Consider the following 22014-nt stretch of genomic DNA (forward strand, 5'->3'; position numbering starts at 1 on the left):
ACATGTATCCAGTAAATCACAAAGAGTTAAGATAAACTGTAAAAACCTGCAAAGTCAGCCCGGAGTGAGCTGATGGGAATCGTTATCAGGTATAGAAATGACTGTACATGCAGTTCATCTGTGATATCATCACTTCTTTGCTGGCTTCTCTCCTCATCCCTCTTTGCTTCACTTGCTTGATTTATTACCTTCTTCTTTGTCCTACTGTTCTAATTACTGGTTTTTGCATGTGTGTGTGCGTGCGTGTGCACTAGTGCCTGTCTTCCCTCTGGACTAAAAGCTGTACATGATTCAGGTCTACATGTCTGGTTTCCTCTCAGCTGCTGTCAAGCTCTCTTTCTAACTGTTTGCACCATTGCTCTGTTCTTTGTCCCACTTTATTCATTTTCCTTTTTATTCCTCCTTTGTTTCTATGAATGTCTCTTCATCCATCTCAGTTCCACCTTGAGTTCCTTTTTAACATTTTCTAAGAATTTCTCTCCATTAATAATGTACCTTTTTGTCCATTTCTATTTCTACTTTTTTTCTGTATGCTTATAATGACTAATGTTCATGATGATGCCCATCTTTTCTCCTCATAATTTGCCTTTTTTTAGAGAGCTCAGAAGTTAGTAGAATATGCTGTCACCATCATCTTTGACTCTAATTGGCTTAAAGAAATGATTTTATATGGTTGTTATATCACTTTTCTACTCCTTCTCTCTGTGTCCACCTTCTCTTTTCTCATTTTATGCACTTTTTAGGACCTGCAGGCCTTAACCCACATTGCAAAGAAACACACATCTACTTGCTATCTACAGGTAGTAAGTCCAAGTAAGTCCACTTATGAATAAGCGTGGTATCTTCAATGATATGGCCCATTCCTTCTTGTTATTGTGTTAGTGTGTATTTATCACCGTCCTGCATACTATAGTAAAGGCACTTATATATAGCCCTGTGTATTATATCTAGGTCTATTATGAGGCAAGCACTTCACAGTACTGTTAAGTACTAAAGACCTTGGAGGCATTAAACTGCCTCAAAGTAAATATGCCATGAGTCTCTGTAAATCTGCCAGACTCACTGACTTCCATGCATCCTTGCTTATTTTCTTTCATGCATTTCCTTCATCAGTCCCTTCCTTCCTTTCAGTCTGACTTCCTTCTCTGCTTTATTACTTACCTTCTCAACTCTTACACTCCCCCCTTCTCCTTCCATTTCTTACATTATTCTTCTGCGACATTTGTTCCTTATCTTTTCCTTCTTCCTCTATTTCTAACTTCCTGAAATACTTGCCATCTTTTCTTTTCTCTTGCTTTCTCTCCTCTTTTCAACTCTAAGCCTGCACTGGATCGATAAAAGGGAAGGTGAGAGGGCGGTTGGCCTTTACGCTTGTTTCTTTATACCATGAGCAGAGGTACTTTGGGAGACACAAAGACAGCGAAACAGAAAAGGATGTCTATGTTTTGTGATTATGGGTCTCCTAGGAACAGTCTTTTCTCTCCTCTTGTGTTTTGTCTTCAACGCGTAGCTCACTGGATTGCTACATATTATTTTATTTCATCATTCATTCATTTTAATTCATCGACATGTGCACGGCAGTCCATCTAAGGTGACATGAAGAAAAGAAAGAGAGATCAAGGGGTGCTGATGTCACAGTGGATTATGATACATAAAAACTCCAGAATATTGTTATGAATCTCACTACTGTACATGTAGATGTTTCTGTGTTACAATTAGTATGATTACTAATCTTTATTGAGAAAAGTGGGTTAAATACAGGCTACTGTAGCCCAGCGGGACAGCGGAGAGAGGCAAAGAAGTGGTACTTAATTTAGATAACGAGATAACACATTAACTAAAAAATGAACTTCTGAATAATTTTCGAAATTTTTGTTTAATGTAAATTTATGAACTGAAACAAAACCACGTTCAATTAGATCAAATACAAAGGTGAAAGGAGCACATACTGTCAGTACAAGCTGTGCACACACAGTTTATGGTTTTCTTTGGTCAGTATACCCGAGTTAGATTTTATTTATTTGTAAGCAGCAAGTTTTAACATGATCGAATTTTCTTTATCGTGTTGCCAGGCCACACTCCTGACCTCATGTTCTACCTTTGGCCATTTTAAACTGTGCCCAGGACAGAAACAGCTGCATTGTGCTGCTAACACAACTTCAGCTCTTTGCAAACATCTGCACAGACAGCATGCTAATGCTAACCTAGCCAAGAACCCAGAGTGATGTTAAAGCTGCGCAAATGCCGACCCCAGCCCTGAACTTAACAGGTAACAAACTGATAAGAAGTCAGGCTGTAGCCTCTGTTTCTACCTCTTTATGTTTCTACAGTAGAATCACTGTGACGATTCTACTGTAAAGTCTCTTTGTGCTGGTTTTCATATTTGCTCTATGCTGTCAGCTTTGTGTTTATCTGTAAATACTGAGAGAAAGATCACACATGTTTCCTCATTAGAGATTTGTGTTGGTGTGTGGGGCTGTAGACTCTGGTTTATATTGTTAAATGGTAATTATGAGACAGTGTGCTTCAGGTCATTTTACAAAGAAAACGTTCTCCTGGGAGTAATTAAGTAATCTATTACATTACTTTTAAGAAAATGTTCTTTGCAATATATGTAATACATTACTTTTTCTGAGTTACAACCCCAACACTGATCACAACAAAAAGGGGAAATACCTCCAGCATGCACAAACATTTGACCACAGAGCATGCAGTTCATTTGCATGAATGCATTGTTGTTGATATGTTGCTTAGTGATGGTCAGAAAATAGACGACTATGTATAAAAATCAGTATCATTGCTAAGTAGTTAAACCCATTGCATTTGCACTTTAGTCCCATCTCCAATTACTTATGGATGTAACTGTATGTGTAAACATTCAGAACATCCAAAAAATAAAAATGGAAATGGGGAAGTTAGGGATTAAAACGAGATATGGAAAACTCTAGTAGAAGTAACGAAAAACTCATAAATAAAAACAATTAATGAATTCAGGAGGGACATCTAAATTTATACAAATGTAGCAGGTGTAGTAAGATGGAAATGAAGAAACGGGAATAAAACAAAACAACATCTTTGTTATATCATAAAAAGAAAACGAAAATGTAAAATGAAAACCTGAGTGAAAAAACAGATCATGATAAAGGATAAGGCTTAAGAAAAATATATATTTTTTAGAGAAACTGAAACACGAGCTGCACATCTAACGGCATCCACACAGTGAAGAGGATTAGGTTCAACAGTGGAATGAAGAACATTATCTGCTTGTTGAATGTTATTGATTGTTTGGTGAAAAGTAAATTTGACGGCGTTTGTACTAGTAGAGTTTTTGTTCTTGTATGTCTGCAATAACATGTGTTCAGTGTGATGTCTGTAGGTGTTCCGTTCCTCTTACCTCCACCAGATGTGGTGTTGGGTTGAAGCCGCACAAGTTACACACTTGGCTGTGACACTGCGTGCAGGTATTGTAGTTAGGTGGGTCGGAGCTACTGATGTTCAGCTCTGTTTTACAAAGAGGACAGTTCACTTTGGGTTTCACAGGCTCTGGAGCAACCACAGGTGCTGCTGCCACAGGCTCCTGCTTCTGCTGCACTTTCTGCTGATGAGTAGGTGTTTTCTGCTGTTGCTGTCCTTGTGGTTGTGTTTTTTGTCCTTGCTGTCCTTTCTGTTGATGAGCAGGTGACTGCTTCTGCATTTCTTGTTGTTGGGGCACGGTCTGCTGCTGTTGCTTCTGGGTTGGCATATGGGGTCCACCCATAGGACCACCCATTTGGCTTGGTGCATGAAGACCTCCCATTTGGCTCGGTGCATGAGGACCCCCCATTTGGCTTGGAGCATAAGGACCTCCCATTTGACTTTGAACATTAGGACCACCCATTTGGCTTGGAGCATGAGGACCCCCCATAGTGAATGGTTTAGTACTGGTGGTCCCTTGTTGTTGCTGCCTGTTGTCAGGTGTTGCATTACTGAACACCACCTTGCCTCGTGCAGGGCTTGGCTGGGTGGAGGCGGTAGGTAGCGGGTCAACATTGATCAAGGTACTAGCCTGATTAAGCAGTGATGCCCCAAAGCCAAACAGTTTGGTCAGGCCATCCTGGGCAGGAGGGGCCTGACTCTGAGGTCTGTGGGCTGGGGAGGATCCAGCACTTCTGGTCTGGTCGTGGCGTGCCATAGATTGGTGCATTGGGGAACCACGACCCAAATCTGGTTGGGAAGGTGCCTTGGTCAAACCAGGGAGGGGTACTGCACCAGGGTGAGGAATCCGAGGACCCCCTGGTTGGCTAAAGCCTCCTGTGGGACCTCTAATAGTTCCTGGAGCTCCAGGACCGGTCTGGGAGTATGGATCAGATCTCATGCCCTGCTGAGAAGGCCCTGTATGAGACTGGGAGCCACCAGGGCCTGGATGTCTCTGTAAGCCAGGGGATGTATAAGACTGAGTCTGGGACCCTAGCTGTGATGAAGCATATGACTGCTGCTGAGACTGTGGATACTGCTGCGACTGGGAGTAGGGCTGAGTCTGGCTGTAGGGCTGAGACTGAGGTTGCTGTTGCTGCTGCTGCTGCTGCTGCTGCCGCTGGGTGGGCTGACTCTGTGCCAAAGATTTTGGCTGCGCTGCTGCTGTCGGCTGTGTTGGCTGAGGCGCAGGCTGCTGAGGCTGGACAATCGGCTTGGCTTGGTGGGACGGAGAGTGAATCTGCTGTTGGCTCTTAGAACGAGGCGTGGTCATATCAATGCCGAGAGCTCTCTGCATCTGACAGTTCAGACACAGCCATTCCTGGACCTGCAGGCAAAAAAAAAAAAAATACAAAAAAACTAATGAGTATGCTTAAAATCCACTTTTTCAATTTGAAAAACCATTTTACTTTGTCTCTGTAACAATAATGCATACATAGTTTTTGGCAACAGTTTGGTCGAAGTCTTTCATTGGCACTATAGAGTTAGTTCTGAGTGAAATATTCGCATGGTGACTGTATTGTGAATACGTCAGTCAACTAAATGGAAATAGGTTCAATGTAATTTCCTTGACCACATCTTTGGCATTACCACTGAAACGTAAATCAGGTATCTGTCAGTTTGAACAATTCTTTGTGTAACACTGGAAGGGTCAGTAAGGCTCAAGAACGTTAATGATGTAGTGTTACCATTGAGCTATCACTATAATTAATTCATATTTTCTTTCAAAGGTGATTACTATTGATTCCTCTGAATATTATTGATGACTCAGACATGACACACTAGTGTTTCCTAGTTTCCTAGTTCCTAGTTTCCACCCAAACCACATAATCTGTGTTCATTCACCCGACTTGCACATGAAATATGATTCATTAGTCTTTCCATAGATGTCTTATGTAAAGACAATATAGCAGTTATCAATTAGAACCAGAGGGAGAGAAATCAACCACAAACTGACTGCAATGCTTAATGACAGCACGGTAGAAACTGCAACCGAAGTGAAAAGAATTGCATCCCTCACATGTGCCAAAAAACATAATCCACACAGACACACAGGTATGCGCACATGCTACCATACAGACACAGCATGAGCACAAAGGAGATACAAACAGATGTACAAAGAGATACAGTCAAATGAAACAAATATGCAACACTCCTCACCATCTAAAAATAAAAATAAAGCATCACCCTGCTCCTCCTCCTCCTCTTCTTCTGTCCTCCTCCTTCCTTTTCTTCCTCCTCCAGATGAGAGCTGATACTCCCTTGTGTCCGGACCTTGCTTGCTTCTCTAATTTCTCCCGACTGCGAAAACAACCCAGCTCCTCTCTCAGCTGTGCCAGTCTCCTCTTGTCCTGTCTTTCCAACTGTAGCTTTGCATTCACCACTGCTACCTTGCTGCCATAAATAGTGCTATTTTAGCTCCCCTGCAGTCAGAGCAAAGCTAGTAAATCTCTGCACGTTTCATGCATTTCTCCCATCCCCTTTTCTTCCCACAATGCAATGCGCAGATGTACTGTGTTACCCCACCCGCTGTTCAATAACACCCCCCTACCCACCCATCCCTTTTCTAATTTTTTTGCAAAGGGGTACAGTGGAAGTTGGCTCCTTGAATTTAAAGGGTAGGATGTGCAAACATTGGGACAGGAGAGAGAAAAAAGCCTGCATCACTCACATACCCTAACTAAGCAATTTCTCCCACTGTGCTGCTTTGCTGTCTGGCATTTTCTAGCTTGACAGCATTACTGATCCCATGTTCCGTTACAGCTACATCGCTACACCCCGACATCGTCTGTTCCTCCTTAACATATTCTCTCTTTAGCTTTCCTACCTAGCATCTGCTTCTTCTGTCTCTGTTTTTCTTCTTTAATTCTCTCTTCTTTCCTCCTCTTGTTTTCATCTTTATCCCATTTTTCTGTTCTCTTTCTGATCAGTTTGAAAATGTAGGTCTCATTCCTCAAATAGCTAAAGTGGAAAGAAATTTAAAAGTCTAATTTTGCTGTGCACGGTCCTCCTATGTTGTGTTGTCATAATTACATCTGATGAAGATGCAGAGGGGGAGAAAGAAGAAGAGAAGTGGATAAGGAGGAAGAGAAGGGGGGACTGATTTTAATCCTGTCTCCCTGTCTACCCCTCTGCTTTAAACACTACATCACAAGAGACATTGGAAGGAACGAGGGATGCAGTGAAGAATGGAGGGATGGAAAGAACAGGGAGGAGATGGAAAAAGCAAACAGTGGAGAGAAAGAAGTCAGCAGTTTTTTTAATCCCAGCAGCTCTTCAGCTCTCATCATGTCAAGCTTAATCAACAGCACAGCAAAGCAGAATCTGAGCTTCCACGATGTGGTTAAAACCAGTGAATCCTTTGCACGTGCACCTGTGCCGTAACAGATGAGGAACAATGTCTTTGCTAATTGTGCAGGAGTTACAGGTTTTGTTCAACAATTTACACAAAAGTGATGATAACTCTGCCCTTTTTTTAAACACAGAAGAGAAAAACCAAGTGGAAACTACAATGGATACTAAGTCTGGGGTGTACAAAACAAACCTCACTGGGTACATTGGTTTTTGTACATGCAAAATTACAAAGGGTGTGATCAGCATGCTCTGAACCAATCACATCTAATCATTCAGACAGAACTCTACCAGTGACAGAGAATCACAACAAAAAAGCTCGGCTTACAAAAGGAGCTCACAACTTTGTCGCCTGCAAGTTGGTTGGCATGATATTGGCCCCATTCTAATTCAGACTCTACCTCTTCCTCCCTGGACACTAACACTGCATTTGTGCCGCTCCAAACCAACTATCCTTAAGTGAGAGAAAATCAAGGGCATCGTAATGATGCTGCTGTATTTCAAGTCTCCATTTCATTAAGAGACCTTGGAGCTACGCTGGTTTCAGGTTCTGTTTAGTCATTTCCTGTTTTATTATGAATATTTATTTCATTTAATTCTACTTCTTATGTTTGTTTTTTAACCTCTAGTTTTGTCCTCCATCTGTCAACAGTAATCAAATTTGACTCTTATGTAGCTCTTCGCAGGTGTCACATCATCTTGTTACTCCTTGTACTCGACCTAACTAGGCTTTTCCTTGTGCATGAGTGCATGAGCACTTGTGCATGAGCTCTAGTTTCACATAGTAAAGCATGAACAGTTGTAGACGTAGATCTATCAGAGGTTTTTAGTAAGGTAACCTCTTGAAGTGCAACAGGAGGAAATGTCTTACAATCCAAAGATGTGCACTCGATATTATCCATTTTATATAGCGCCAAACCACAACAACACTGGTGTCAAGGTGCTTCATATAGTAAATGCTACAATGCTAAAATCCAATCAACAGCAGGAATTCAACCTTGTAATTACTGTATTTCTTAATTAATACACTAACTATAAGGTTACTGTAGGCGTGAAGGCCCGCAGACTTGAAAAACAGACTCATGTCTGTGTTCACAAATTTCTACCAGTCAGCTTGCATGTGGTGTGCTGCTTAGCTCAGACCATTTCCCAGACCCACAGAAGTTATCAAAAGAATAAATAGCTGAAAATGTTTTTTTTTTTTTGAAAGGAGGAAAATGAGCCCTGACAATCTCCAACAATGCTGACTCTGCACACTCACACAGGAGGAAAAATGGGAGGGGGGCGGGGGGCTTCTCTGCATTGTAGCTTCTTATGCATACATCACAGAAACATGAATCAAGATTTAAATGGAAGAGCATACTTATTACATGATATAAATTGCAAGAGAGCTTTCCTGTTCTCAAGCATTTTCAATAGCACAGCACATTTGACCTTCATATGATAGAAGAATTGCTTTCAGTCTAATCTTTGTTAGCTCTTGGTGCAAATATGTCTGCAAGAACTGTTTCTCCTGAGGCTGAAGCGCCAATAAAACTTAAAGAATAGTATAAAGAACAGCTTTATTACTGGAACAACACGTTTCGGCCTGTGCCCTTCGTTATATTACAAATACACACATTTATATACAGAACATTTTGCCTAATAACAGAATATGTTGTTTACCAGTGCAAAAAATGAATCATAATATGTTTATTAAGAAGAATAACATAACCTAGTGACCTGTTGTTAAGGTCTGGTGAATTAAAAACATAAAAGTACTGTAAATGCCACAGACTTATTTACAAGACTGTGAATGATGTTTTCCGAGAAAAACAAGCACACTGCAGACTATAACTGTAACCTCTTATCTCCACTTTGAGAAGCACAGCTCTCCTCAAGGATTCTGATTTCCTCAATCACATTTCACTTTCTCTTTCTGTTGCTACCACTCTTATTTCTCTGTAGACACTTCACACCTCCACCCACACACATGGAGGTCTCAGCTCCTCTTGCAACAGTCATTAGCCTGAAGGTCAGGTCTGTCTATTTAAGAGGCTGATCTCTGTCAGTATTGTGTCTCTACGACACAATATGATCGCAGTGAAAACAATTGGATTCATCTTTAACAGGGCCAGAGGTGTCAAACAGCTGAACAGATGCTGTAATGCAGATAGGGAGACTCATTTGATGTTGCCCAAATGAATACAGATGTTGCAGGTGGTAAGAAATAGATAAACTGTGTTTACTCAAATAACCAAACTATAGCAGACAGTTAAATATGAGCAAGAAAACCATTTTGGCAATTAAGAGAATGAATTGGTGAATATGTAACCCCCCCATACTTTCTGGTGAACCATCAATCAATATCTTTAATCATTTACAAGTCAGCACGGTGAACGCAGAGGCATCTGTTAGTCCTAAAGGAATAAAAAGAATAGGAGCCAGGGCTAAAAAATTAATTTAGATTAAAGATCTAAATAAGAAGATTCACAGCTGGGGAGGGAGCATAGAGGGTTAAACAATGAAGTCATTAGAATGGCATGGCAGTGCAAAATCCATCAAAATGTGGCTGGGACAGATGCACGAAGAACATACAATGAAGCTCTACTTTTGAGTACAGGAGTCAAGTGGAAGTTCACTGTGACTCTAATTTGTAACTAACTAGCCTGGAGACACAGACAGAGAAGACAAGAGGAGGTGGGAGGGTCAAGATCTAATCAGTGAGCTAAAACAGCATAGAGGAGGAAGTCTGTGAGGTCTTCATGGCTCTGCCTTTCTCACTATCGCACATCTCTGTTTGTTTTTCTCCCACTATCTCCTAATTAATGAAAACAGTTAATAGGAACTAGACAGATGAGGCTGAATAAATTCATTAATACATTTAATGTTGTTATCCTGTTGATTTGCAAGGTTCAAACTGCCTGAATTACACAGAGTACTTCACATGTAGAACACAGCAATAGTAATATAAATAATATATATGTATACACACATGCATACATATACTAACCTTTAAAAATGAGCCTATGTTCTGTACTCAGTCGAGAGTACCTCAGTGAAAGCATGAAACTGGCAACTGAATATGAACTTAGTCACACTGAAAAACGCGCACACATAGGGGACACACTCTCATGCACACTGACCAGCTGTCAGCATAAAATATTCATGCTACCTATCTCCAAACACTACTGACCAGGTGTTACCGCCGTTTCACAGAGAAAACTCCACGTGTGATTCACCACATCATCTGCCGCAACACTGCCAAACATTTCTCGACATTTCTCTTTTCAGCACAGTAAAAGTACCTCATCGATCTGTATTTGTTATGAAAATGTATTTTAATCCAAGAGATAGTTTAGGTGAACACCCATGCAGTACTCCGTGACTGTCTTGAACCACACTCAATCCTGAGTACATAACCTGGAAGCTGTCCAGTGCCAGCAGTCACAGGCCTATGCTAGTGGCAGCAGCTTAAGTGTTTGGATGACAAGTGCCTTGTTCAAGGGCATCTTACCAGAATTAATGCAGACTCACAAGAGCAGAAGCCCCACCACCTTGTAATAGGTCCTACAGTGTTCTTTCATTTGACCACCTTGGAGATGCTAAAGGAATCGAGGATTACGTGCATGCATTTTAGCACTTTAAGAGAAACTTGCACGTGTATGGTATACTCTGTGACATATACAGGGCTGGACTGTGAAGCAGGGCTGAAATAAACACCAGTGTCTCAGTGCTCCTATAACAATCTTTGGCAAAACGACAGTATTTGAGAAACCTAGAGGACAGAATCCACTGGTAGTCTCAGTCGATTTTATTTCATCATGGTACTTGTCATAATGTTGCCTTAGATAAGCTCACATTGAGGATTTACTCACCCACATGATGGTTTTTCAGACTGATGGTTTTTTAAGTACAGTGGCATGACACTTTTTCTCAAACATCCCACAAAATTTGCTCAATTTGCTTTGATGCCACGGTTCTCGTCCGCAGCACTGAGGTATGAGTCGTCACATGAATTAAACCTGACTTCTAAGTTGAAGCTGTTGTCTTTCTGGGAGTATCTGTGAAACTGTACCATCCCCAGTAAACAGCGGGGGATGAAAGAGCACAGCAGGAGCAGAAGTAAACTGTTATAGCTGCGCTTTAGAATTATAGTAGCTAAAATATTTCATTGTGCAAAGAAACAGTGCAAGGGTCTATTTAGGATTAAACGTATGGCATGGTTATGTTTTGCCTAAATGAATCTGAGATGAGCTGTAATTGTCTAGAGTGGTGACAAATGTCACATTTGAGGTAAAGTAAATGAAGGCTATGTCCACTGTTTGAAGCTGTTTGGTTTTTTGTGGTTGTTGAGCTTGAGCTTATGTATATATTGTGCACCTCTATCTATATTCACACACAAAGTCCATTAAAATACAGCCTAACATGCATGTGCAGGATTCATTTGCACCTCTACTGAGGGTTACATACAACGCTTTTAATAGATCTGTCAATCTGCACAGTGTGGAGCTTTACAGGCTGAAGAATAGGAGGGAAGTAGACAGAGACGGAGTGAAAATACTCTCAATGTAAGCTTATCATAGTAGAAGTGTTTGTGGAAATCCAGGGAAACACTTAAGAGCAATTTTACCTAATATTGTGAGTTTGAAAATCTAAAAAATACATTTTCAAATGTTTCCATTTATATTTTAATCTATGTTTAATACTTTCATTCATATTTGAATCAACTTTACATTCTGGTGCAAAACTGTGGTAGCCCTTTAAATTATAGTTTGGTAACAATGTGGTAAGAATGGGCTAATAAGGAGGAAACAAGAAGGGGAATAACAAGTTATTACCACTTAGTTACTAAGTAATTGTCTTGTATCAAGCGTGTTAATTGCTGTATAACATTGTGTTGACATGTTCATCTTTGGGTAATAATAGGCAACAAACAGTACTGTATTTCTCATACTATAAGGGACACTGGATTATAAGGCACATTAAGTTTTTCTATTACGCTGCAAGCAGGGTTACAAAATGCAAAACTACCATGTTTCTACTTTATTTCACAGTAATATTTCCTATAATTCAAAACCAAAATTCAAAAACATGTTTGTGTTTGCTAATTGGAATTTTTGTTATCATGAATTGGCTATTTTATAATACATAATGTTATATTAGTTAAGCTCCTGTGTCAGTTTCTCATTGCTTCAGGTAAATAGCTTAAAAGCTACAGAGAAAATGTGTCAGTGTTCATCTTATGAAAAAAACAATTTTCCTTTCAATAGTAAGAATTTAATAAAAGAATTTATATTAAATAAATAAACTGACAGATTAGATACTAGAATTTTAACTATACTGATTTATGTACCTTAATGAAAACTAATACCTTATGTAACTAATACAGTGGATTTTGAAATCTCTGTGTATCATCAAATTTTACCATTCAGTTTATATGTAGGTGTGGTGCAAACCAAGCAGCATGTGGTGCTGTATATTACAGCACCACATGCTGTAATATACAGCATGTGGTGCAGTTTCTTATACAGTAGATAAATACACGGAATTTACTGAGAACCTTCTAAGATACATTTGCTCTCAACATATGGAGATTAAGAGAAATGCCTGAAAATAAGAACACTCAACACATTAATGTAGCTACTTCATCTAAAAGAATGACTACATGGTATGGGAATATATTAAATGAAACACAGAGGCATGCTGCCACTGTATGTTCCATGTTTATCTCCAGTTAATCATAGAGTGGAGGCTCTTTTGCACAATGACTTCAGTGAGCGAACACTTTGTCTGGCTGCTCACGGTCATGGCAACAGGCTAATGTTTTGATCAATATTCCACGCAGATAGCGGACAATCCTGCAAGTATTCCTGTGGTGAATCACACAGATTCCACAGCTAATTATGGAAACACACCAGTACAACACAATGACACATTTCACTGATACATTACAATTCCTACCCCTTGTCAATAACCTTCACCAACACAACCACCTGCCTGGTTTATACTTAACTCTTAAAAGCCCTCCGAAAATTTTACACAGACTTATTAGATGTCAGAAACAACAGAATAACAAGGTGAACTCTCACATCACATGTTAAAACACACAAGGCTTAGCGAATAATTACTATTTTTTTTACTGCTAATAAGTTTAAACTAAAACAAAATGTAAAAAATAAATGCTAAAAACATTGCACCTTTTCCCTCACCAAGTAATAGTAATATAGGAATTAATGTTTGAATTTGCTTTTTAGAATTTAGCTGCTTTACTTTCAAAGACCCAAAACTTTCACTGTCATGGCCTATATTGCACTTAATTAGAGTGGAAACATTGATATCCATGATTTAGTACACCTGCACACCTGAGGTTATTTTTAAAGTGAGATGATCACCATGCTTTAAAAATCTCATCCTTGTATCAACAATTGTTTTTTTTTTTAAAAACTACACTTTTGTCATCTTGTAGTAACATTATATATCAATGACAAAGATTTATTCTAGCATTAAGCACACATCACAGCACTGACTAAAAGATTGATGGCATCAACATTAAAATAAGCTAAGGAGTTTAAGGAGCGGGTCACGTGTTTTTCTGACAGAAATGGGACACTTTGACAGATTAGATACTAGAATTTTAACTATACTGATTTATGTACCTTAATGAAAACTAATACCTTGTGTACCTAATACAGTGGATTTTGAAATCTCTGTGTATCATCAAATTTTACCATTCAGTTTATATGTAGGTGTGGTGCAAACCAAGCTCTTGTTATCATGAATCAATCATCATGCTCTACCCTAAAATGTAGTTAAAACATTTATTTATTGCATAGCCCCCTCAACAAAGCTCAGAGCTGTTGGGCTATGGCAGGGGTGGGCAACTCCAGGCATCGAGGGCCGGTGTCCCTGCAGGTTTTAGATGTGTCCTTGAACCGACACAGTTGATTTAAATGGCTAAATTAGCTCCTCAACATGTCCTGAAGTTCTCCAGAGGCCTGGTAACGAACTAAGCATGTGATTCAGGTGTGTTGACCCACGGTGAGATCTAAAACCTGCCAGGCCCTCGAGGCCTGGAATTGCCCACCCCTGGGCTATGGGCATGCATTCCCTTGGGGTATTTTGTGGTCTCACCCTAATAGCCTCAGTTGCTGTGGACATGCATTATCATTTCAGGCCTCCGTTTGCCCCCAGATGCTGACTATATAGAACCTGGAGTATTTGGAGGCCAGGTCAGCACAGTTTTTGTGGGTCACGTTAATATTTGTTGAACCAAATCTTCTCCCAGCTTCTGTCCCAACTTTGTCCACTTGCTTCTCTGGGGTACATGGGGAGTACATATTTCATTACAGACTAATAATAATCCTAGGTCAACAACGCACTACGTATAATTCGTTCATTTTGTCAAACTGTCATTTCTTAAGTTAATAATCATAATAATAATAAATACAATAAATGTAATCTGTAATAGTTTGTTAGCTATAAAACCTAGTGTCAGTAGATTGTGTCCTCCTGTTTGTTGAGGTCATTGTAATCGTAAAGTCTTTATAGACTTTGGACACGGTGACACAAACCTTAAATTGTACCATTTGAATACAGAGAGAAAGACTACCCCTTCATTCAAGATCTAATAACACCACAGCTGACAGTTCATTCCCTGCTTTGTCCAGATGAATGTCCTATACACACACACACACACACACACACACACACACACACACACACACACACACACACACACACACACACACACACACACACACACACACACACACACACACACACCAGCACAATTACCATCAGAAAGCTTCTGGCCAAGAGAAAGTCATAAAACACGTTTCACTTCTTAGGTTGCACACCAACACACACACACACACACACACATCTCGAGGACGATTCATCCACAGCCTCTCCTCACTGAATAACTCCAACTGGTCGATAGTATTGACCACTACCACACTACAATATAATGCATGTTTCTTAATTAAAATCTGGCTCAGCACTTCGGGCCCAATCTAATATGGTCACAACCTCAATGTGAACGTTGTGTGAGGTTGAGTGTGTGACGGTTTGGGTTATGATGTTAGTCACAAGGGACAAGGTTACTACAGTATAAGGGGCTAGAGAGCATCAGTACTGTGTACTGTGTGGGTCGGTGTGTGTATAAATGCACAACTTGTGATTAAAACCTGCAGTTGAAACTCTGCTGTTAAATCAATAATAGATTTGAGTCAGACTGAAGAACAATACCGCGGGTTCTTCAATGGACAGCTGGGTGGGAAAAAAAGAACTCATAAAGCATTTGGAAATGTTTGGAAAATAAAAATGCAAATGGTCAGACTGAGCAGAGGAAGAAGCTGAATAAGAGCAGGAGGATTAGAATGAAAAGACAATGACAGGAAAAGGAAAGAAAAACAACGCGTGCATGAAAGAAAAATCAGGCGAGATAGGAGCGCAAGAGATAAAAACACAGAATAGAGGAACAGGGTGGATGATGGGATTTCCAATGCATTTTTAATCAAATGATAAAGAAAGTGGTGTTTCTTGTTTGTTTGCTAGAAATGAATTACACAAACATGAATGATAACACAATCTGTTTACCTCTCTGTCACACCCATGTCCTCTGATGTTCTGCACACAAAAAACTGTATTTGAAACTAAATTTACATCATGTTGCACCAAAAAATGAGTTTGGCATAAAAGCTTTTTACATAGCTTTAGCAATGCTTTATCTATAGCAACATTACAGAATAATAAAGACGACATCGCTTGAATATTATAAATGCTATATAGTGTTGAAAGTGCTGATTTTTCATACTTTTCCTAGAAGGGAAGAATGACTAGCCAATAAAGTTTCTTTAATTGATTTAACGTGTTAATGTTTCTGCTTTGATTAAATTTCTTTGATGATTTAAAAAGCCTCATGAGACAAATTATTGAGGACATCGCGCCAAAGGGTGTCTGCAGTCTTCAAGACACAGAGACCGATAAGACATCTCTCCAACCAGGAAGCTAGTCAGACAGCCAGATGGTGCAGACCTGTTTGCAGAGGTATGACAGTGTGAACGAGTTGTATCACCTTCCCCTCAAACAGTCTTATCATGCAGTGACAGCACCCAGCCGTCCTTTTAAAAACCACCTACGGCCAGTCTTTCCCTCTCCATCAGCCGCTGCTTTCTCTCCTTCTCTCTCATCCTTTTATCGACATCCTGCCTTCTGGTGTGTGGAGGTGTGATAGAAGTGGACATCAGTAGCGTCTGTATATTTTTGAGTTTGTTTTGGACTCTGAGGATAATTAAAAGTGTGCAGACATACACAAACGTGTGTGTAAAAGATCACTAGTATAGAATGGACCACCAAGTGCTGTATAGTGTGTCCTGCTTTTACATAGCCGACTGGCTAATCTGACAAGTATGTCCTGGCAAATCAAACAACATATAGAAACAAAATAAATAAAAAAATACTCCACAAGACGATCACAAAGTTACAGTATAACACATAAGGTCAATGTTGGTCTCTTTAACCCCCATCTTCATTGTCCTATGACCTTAACAAGTTAGCAAATTTAACATAAACAGCAACATTTCCTTAAGACTGGAAAAAGGCTGATTTGCAGTTTTCATTCACTTCAGCAGCAACAATTTGAATTACTAATGCAGAGCAATTTCAGTCAACTGCAACTTCAACAGAAAATAACAGTGAAAAATGTATTTTGCTCCAGAAAGAAAAAGTAGATAGACTATGATTTTAGGAAAACCATCACAACTGCAATGAGTAAAATTTAAAATATAAATTTGTTTTTAAAAAAGGAAAATTTGTAATACATCAAAATTTCTCAAATGAGATGATAAAAAAAATGCCACATTTCTCATCTTTTTTCATTTAAAGCACGTCGTTACAAATTCCTTGCAGCTGTACTCAGACCTGTGTGTGTGTGTTATTGTTAAGCTGAGTGTTTATGGCAAGCAGACTAAAGTTTGCATGTTTTTGATGCTTGCATGTTTGCTTTCCTAAGCGTGCACATGTGTGCACTAACGCATTTTTGTACACCAAGTGTGTAAGTGTGTCCAGGTGTGTGATGCTAGCCCAGGGCCCCTCTCTCTCTCTTTCAGTTCTCGACTGGCTGGAGCCTCTCTGCTGCTCTGCTCTCATGGTTAATGCATGTGGAGAGAGAACTCTTGTCCCTCTAGCTTCTCCTCTTCTCTTTACTTCCCCAGAATAGAACTGATCCTCACCATACATGAAGGAAGATAACTCCCATTCCTTTCCCATTCCACACACAGCAAAGAAGAAATTACAAAAGCACAGAGTCAGAGAGAAGGAGCGAGCGATAAGCTGACAGAGAAAAGGCTGGGGAGATAGGGAGGAAAGGGAGACATATGAAAAGGTAAGGTGGGAAGAAAGAGTAAAATAAGTCTCAAGAGCAGAGACATGAATGCTTTTAGATTCCCTCATCCCTTCTTCTATCCATGTGGAACTGTGCATAATGGCAAAACAGGATATCAAATAACTGCAATGAGCAACACTGAAACTGCACGTACCGAGTCTCAGGAAGCAACCAGTTAACAATGGAGAGAACACTGCAGGGGACACATGGTTCGACTCTGTTGGTGCTAAGTGTTACAATAAACAGTGGTGGCAAGCCAGGGAAGGATCATGCCCCTACATGAATGGCTTCTACTTTTCAATCAGAGCCACAGCAAGAGAGCGAACTGAGGGGTGACAGTCTAAAGATCTTTTCAGCATATTCTGTCATTTAATTTTTAGAGCATGCTGTCATTGTTTGCTCATTGTTTAAAAGCAATTTAATAATCATCCTCCCATCCATCTGTGGTCTGGAACATATCCCAGCTGTCACAGGACGAGAGGCAGGGTACACCCTGGACAGGTTGCCAGTCTATTGCAGTGCTGCGACTATCATTTATTCTTAAAAATAGCCTCGGAGAAAGCCATGATCCCTCTCTATGTGTTAGCTCTGCACAGACTGGCGACCTATCTGGGGCGTATCCTACCTACTGCCTGATGATAGTTGGGATAGGCTCCAGCCAGCACAATATCTCTGTAATAAAGAATGATACTGAACTAACAGCCATCTTTATGATCCAGGTTTCGTTTCCTGTTTTTCTTTCTCCGGTAGTTTCCACTGCCAAGCAGGCTTGGCTTCAACCAGTGCCAAGTTAAAGTGGCACAACAGACACAGACACACAAACATAGGGAAGCTATCACTGTGAGACTTCCGCTGGGCTATAATAGGAGATAAATCTGAACTGTCCTAAGAGTGACACACACACACACACACACAAACACACACACACAAACCATTTCCTGTAACTACTATCTGCTATTTAGAGGGAAATTTATTCAGCTACATCAAAGAGGGCTGCAGGTAGATTGGTGTTTACTGTAATGATTTCCCCTCACTGGAACCAAACACCCACAAACATAAAAACATGCCATTTGGCACTACATACACTAAGCAATGGGGCTGCACAATTAATCAGATTTTAATCTTGATCACGTTTTTGGCTTCTCACAATTAAATGAACATGATAGAGCGATAATGAAAATGTTAATTGTGCCAACACAATTCAAAGTAAAAGCAAATCCAGCACTCCCTAAATGACTCCCTCCAGATGGGCCAATCATGTTGCACCATGCAGTTTTAGGTTTCTTGGACAAGTCTGGATGAGTAAAACTTTAAAAGACAGATACACAAGAAAATTTTAATTGTCTGGCAGAGAAGAAGAACCTGTCCTTTGAAATGAATCACCATCCATTGTTTGGAAACACCTCTGCTTTAGTGCAACTGACATTAACCAAGAAACCATATGCAAAGAGTGCTGTAGGTCTGCACCAAAAAGCAACTTGACTAACTTATTCAAATGTTTGAAAACACAGCGTAAACTGCAGTATAATTAATGCATGAAGGTCAAGAAAAACAATGCGGCGGTTGTAAACAGGAATTATCCAACATCAACTCAAAGAGCCACAACTCATGAGCGTATTCTTCCAGCTCACAAAGATGCATTGAAATCACCAATCAGTCGCCTTCAGTTTGGCCAAAATCCAATAAACACGTTGAATACGTAAGAACTCAGGGAAATGGTCAACATACTTGACAAAAGATATGTTAATGCAGGGCAAATAGAGAGGGATCTCACAGCTGTCGAGTCTCTTCAAGTTTCATTCACATCCATCGAGCAGGCACAATGAATGGAATCAAAGACTTTGCCTTTTGCTTCTAGGAGATGCACTCAGATCAGGTGAGGAAACACCTTATTTGTCAGCAAAGATGTTTTATATAACAGGAATGCAGCACAGTGTGAATGTGAAAGAAGTTCCCTGTTGATTTAATTTTTTGTTAACTTTGGTCACATTTATTATTTATTTATTTGGGTTTTTTTCTAAGTGTAGCACTGAATTGAGGCGAATGAGGATTGCGGATTTTATTTTGAAAAGTTAGTTTACATGAAAGTGCAATAAAAGCATGTCTCACTCAGATCTCAATATTGTTGCAAATAATTATAATATACATTTTGTCCATAATCATGCAGTCGTACTAAACATGTCACTCAAAATAAATAGTTGATATTAGTGGTGCAACGGATCACGGTTGATCCGTAATCCGAACCGATCCCACTCTACAGTTCGGGACGCACGTGATCCGAAGATTCGAAGTATGTGTATGGTGCGCGTGGTCAGTCTGTCAAGCGATAGTTATGGCCAGCGCTAGCAGTCCAGGTGGAGGAGCAGAGGAGTTTGCAGCATTTAAGCAGCCCTTTGTTCCCCAATCCGACCGGGCTAAAGCTATTACAAAAGCTACTGGGGTGTTTAGCTGCAGACGGGAGGCCGTATTCCCTTGTGCAAAACAAGGGGTTTATGATGAATGTGCTTGAGCCACGCTATGATATCCCGTTGCGCGTCCACTTCAGTGACAAGATCGTACCCAGGCATGTATGAGCAGGAAAAGTTTAAAGTTATGGCTGAACTGTCCCAGGCATCTTCTGTTGCCCAACTACAAATGGGTGGACCTCGAGGTCAACGGAAAGCTACGTGACCGTGACCGCGACCGCTCATTATAAAACAGCAGAGTGGTAGATAAAAACCCCTGTACTGCCCTATACTGCACCTTAATTTGTTTTTATATAATTCTGTGGAATGAGTCTTGGGTTGAATGTTTTTAATAGGCAAAAAATACTTAAATAAGTTAATAAGTAAATGTTAAAATTTTTTCTTTTTTTCTTTTTTGCTGATCCGAAAATTGATCCAATCCATGACTTAAAACCGTGATCCGATCCGAACTGTGAGATTTTTTTGATCCGTTGCACCACTAGTTGATATGCAGTCCTACTTTCTATCACCCAGACATAAAAAAGCGAATACATCCAGTGCTGTGTGGGTTTTGGCTGAAATCTGACAGTAGACGACCAAATCTATGAATGCACTGATCCAGATACAGCTGCAGGAGTTGGCTTTGCTATTGAGTTTCTAATTGTTCCATTATGGGGGGTTGCAATTGGCCTTGCAGTGGACAGAAATCTGGTAAGCTTTTGAGTCAGTGTCAACACCTGCCCAAAGCTTTTCTGGTTAAAAAAAAAAACACACAGGAAATTAGCAATACGCTGAAAAGCTTCAACATTAGTTGCCATAACATCATCTGAAGTTATTAAAAGCGCTGACATCAGAAGCTGAAATAGCGACTTTCTATCTTCAGACAGAGGTGCTGAGATCCCAGTGCATTTACAGCTTCATGTGTTGATTGAGAGTTTTATCACAAGTGAACCAAAAATAAAGGGGTTGTTGTCATGCTACCTCTTAGTCTATTCCTCAGATTGTTTTCACACTTAGGTTATTTATGTGATAATGTTCATTAGTCAGTGTATTGTAAAAAAAAAATAGTTGTTTGTTTAGTATTTTCACTGCTTGAAGTTCAAACTGAAGAAATACCTGAATGAAGATACTGTATTGATTTACATTCTTAACATTAATTAAACTCTGTTATTTATGCACGGAGGACTATTATTATTTAAGTGAAAATACAACATTAAAAAAATATGTAAATTATACAAAATACACATTTACTTTAAATAAGATTAAGAAAAACAGAGCTGTGTCTGCTGATGTTTTGTTTTAATTTTTGCATTAGGACCCTGGCTTGGCACAAAAGATTCAGTGGCTAAACAAACAAGTGCCATCTTTGACTGTACTACATAAACAAAGATCATTCAGATATCAAGTACATTAAAAATAAGCTGCTGAAAATGCTTTTTTTCCTATGTGTATAAATCGTGTTTGTCTGGATTTGTGTTATTGTACTTAGTTGTATGTTTATGTTTCAGCATGCGTTCCCTGGTGTGCCTGTTCATGCTGTTGCCATCACACTCATTCCCAGCAGGTTCCTTCGCCTCAGTGTCTCAACATGTTCAAGGAGCTTCACACGTGGGAACACAAAGCACTGCCTGCTATCAAAGCATACACATCCTCAAACATGCATCATGGATACAATGACCTTTGCTGTGGGTAACCTGGTTTCCATGGTTGCCTGCCAAAGTGTGAAAAAAACCCCTGAGACCTCAGAGTACAGCTGAGGAAGATTAAAGATACACGGAAAAATTACAAAAAGAAGTGCAGGTTTTTATTCAAAGCAGGACAGTGTGCTTCTGTTTGACTAATTGGAAAGAGCAGCACAGTAACCAGTGCCGGGTTAGAGGTGGTATCCCCTCTGGGGACACTCACAGTCAGAAAGAGCCTGATAAAGATAAAACATGTCCTACAAAATATGTGAAGAATATGTGAACTCAGATCATCCTCTCAAGGAGGCCATTGTGATTCTGTCATACTGAAACATATTAAATAAACTTAATAGCAGGACATGAAATCATGTATTTATAACTGGTACTTTAATAGTCTAATTGTGAACTTTATAGATGAGCCCTCTGGTAGATACAGAGTAATGTCTTTTATGTTTAGGAAAAGATTTCTGGCAATTCTTATGATTATATAAGAGCAGGCCGAACATTTCTATTGGTCTAAATGCACTGAGTTGATGCCATGTGATTGGATGATTAGATGTTTGAGTTAACGACCAACAGATCAGGTGTAACCAATGAAGTGGCCAGTGAGTGCATTTTTAATTTAAAATAGTGCAGAGGTAACTTCTCAAATGTGGAAACTAAATGGAAAATAAAATTAATGAATAATTTTCGAATAATAGAAATTATTAGCAGTATA

At 39.7% G+C, this 22014-nt stretch overlaps 1 protein-coding gene across 2 annotated transcripts in view; it reads right to left on the reverse strand.

Annotated features, from left to right (window-relative positions):
- The window catches only part of bsna (bassoon presynaptic cytomatrix protein a), a 93404-nt gene extending 86983 nt beyond the window's left edge, over window positions 1-6421 (reverse strand). For both annotated transcript variants that reach the window (XM_026154698.2, XM_080295428.1), the window contains exon 1: window positions 3395-6421. In XM_026154698.2, the coding sequence (XP_026010483.2) occupies window positions 3395-4750 (1356 nt within the window). In that variant the 5' untranslated portion in view covers window positions 4751-6421. The remainder of the gene's footprint in view (window positions 1-3394) is intronic.
- Between the last annotated feature and the right edge of the window lie 15593 nt (window positions 6422-22014).

The sequence above is a fragment of the Astatotilapia calliptera genome, chromosome 20, assembly GCF_964374335.1.
Source record: "Astatotilapia calliptera chromosome 20, fAstCal68.1, whole genome shotgun sequence".
Classification (NCBI taxonomy): domain Eukaryota; kingdom Metazoa; phylum Chordata; class Actinopteri; order Cichliformes; family Cichlidae; genus Astatotilapia; species Astatotilapia calliptera.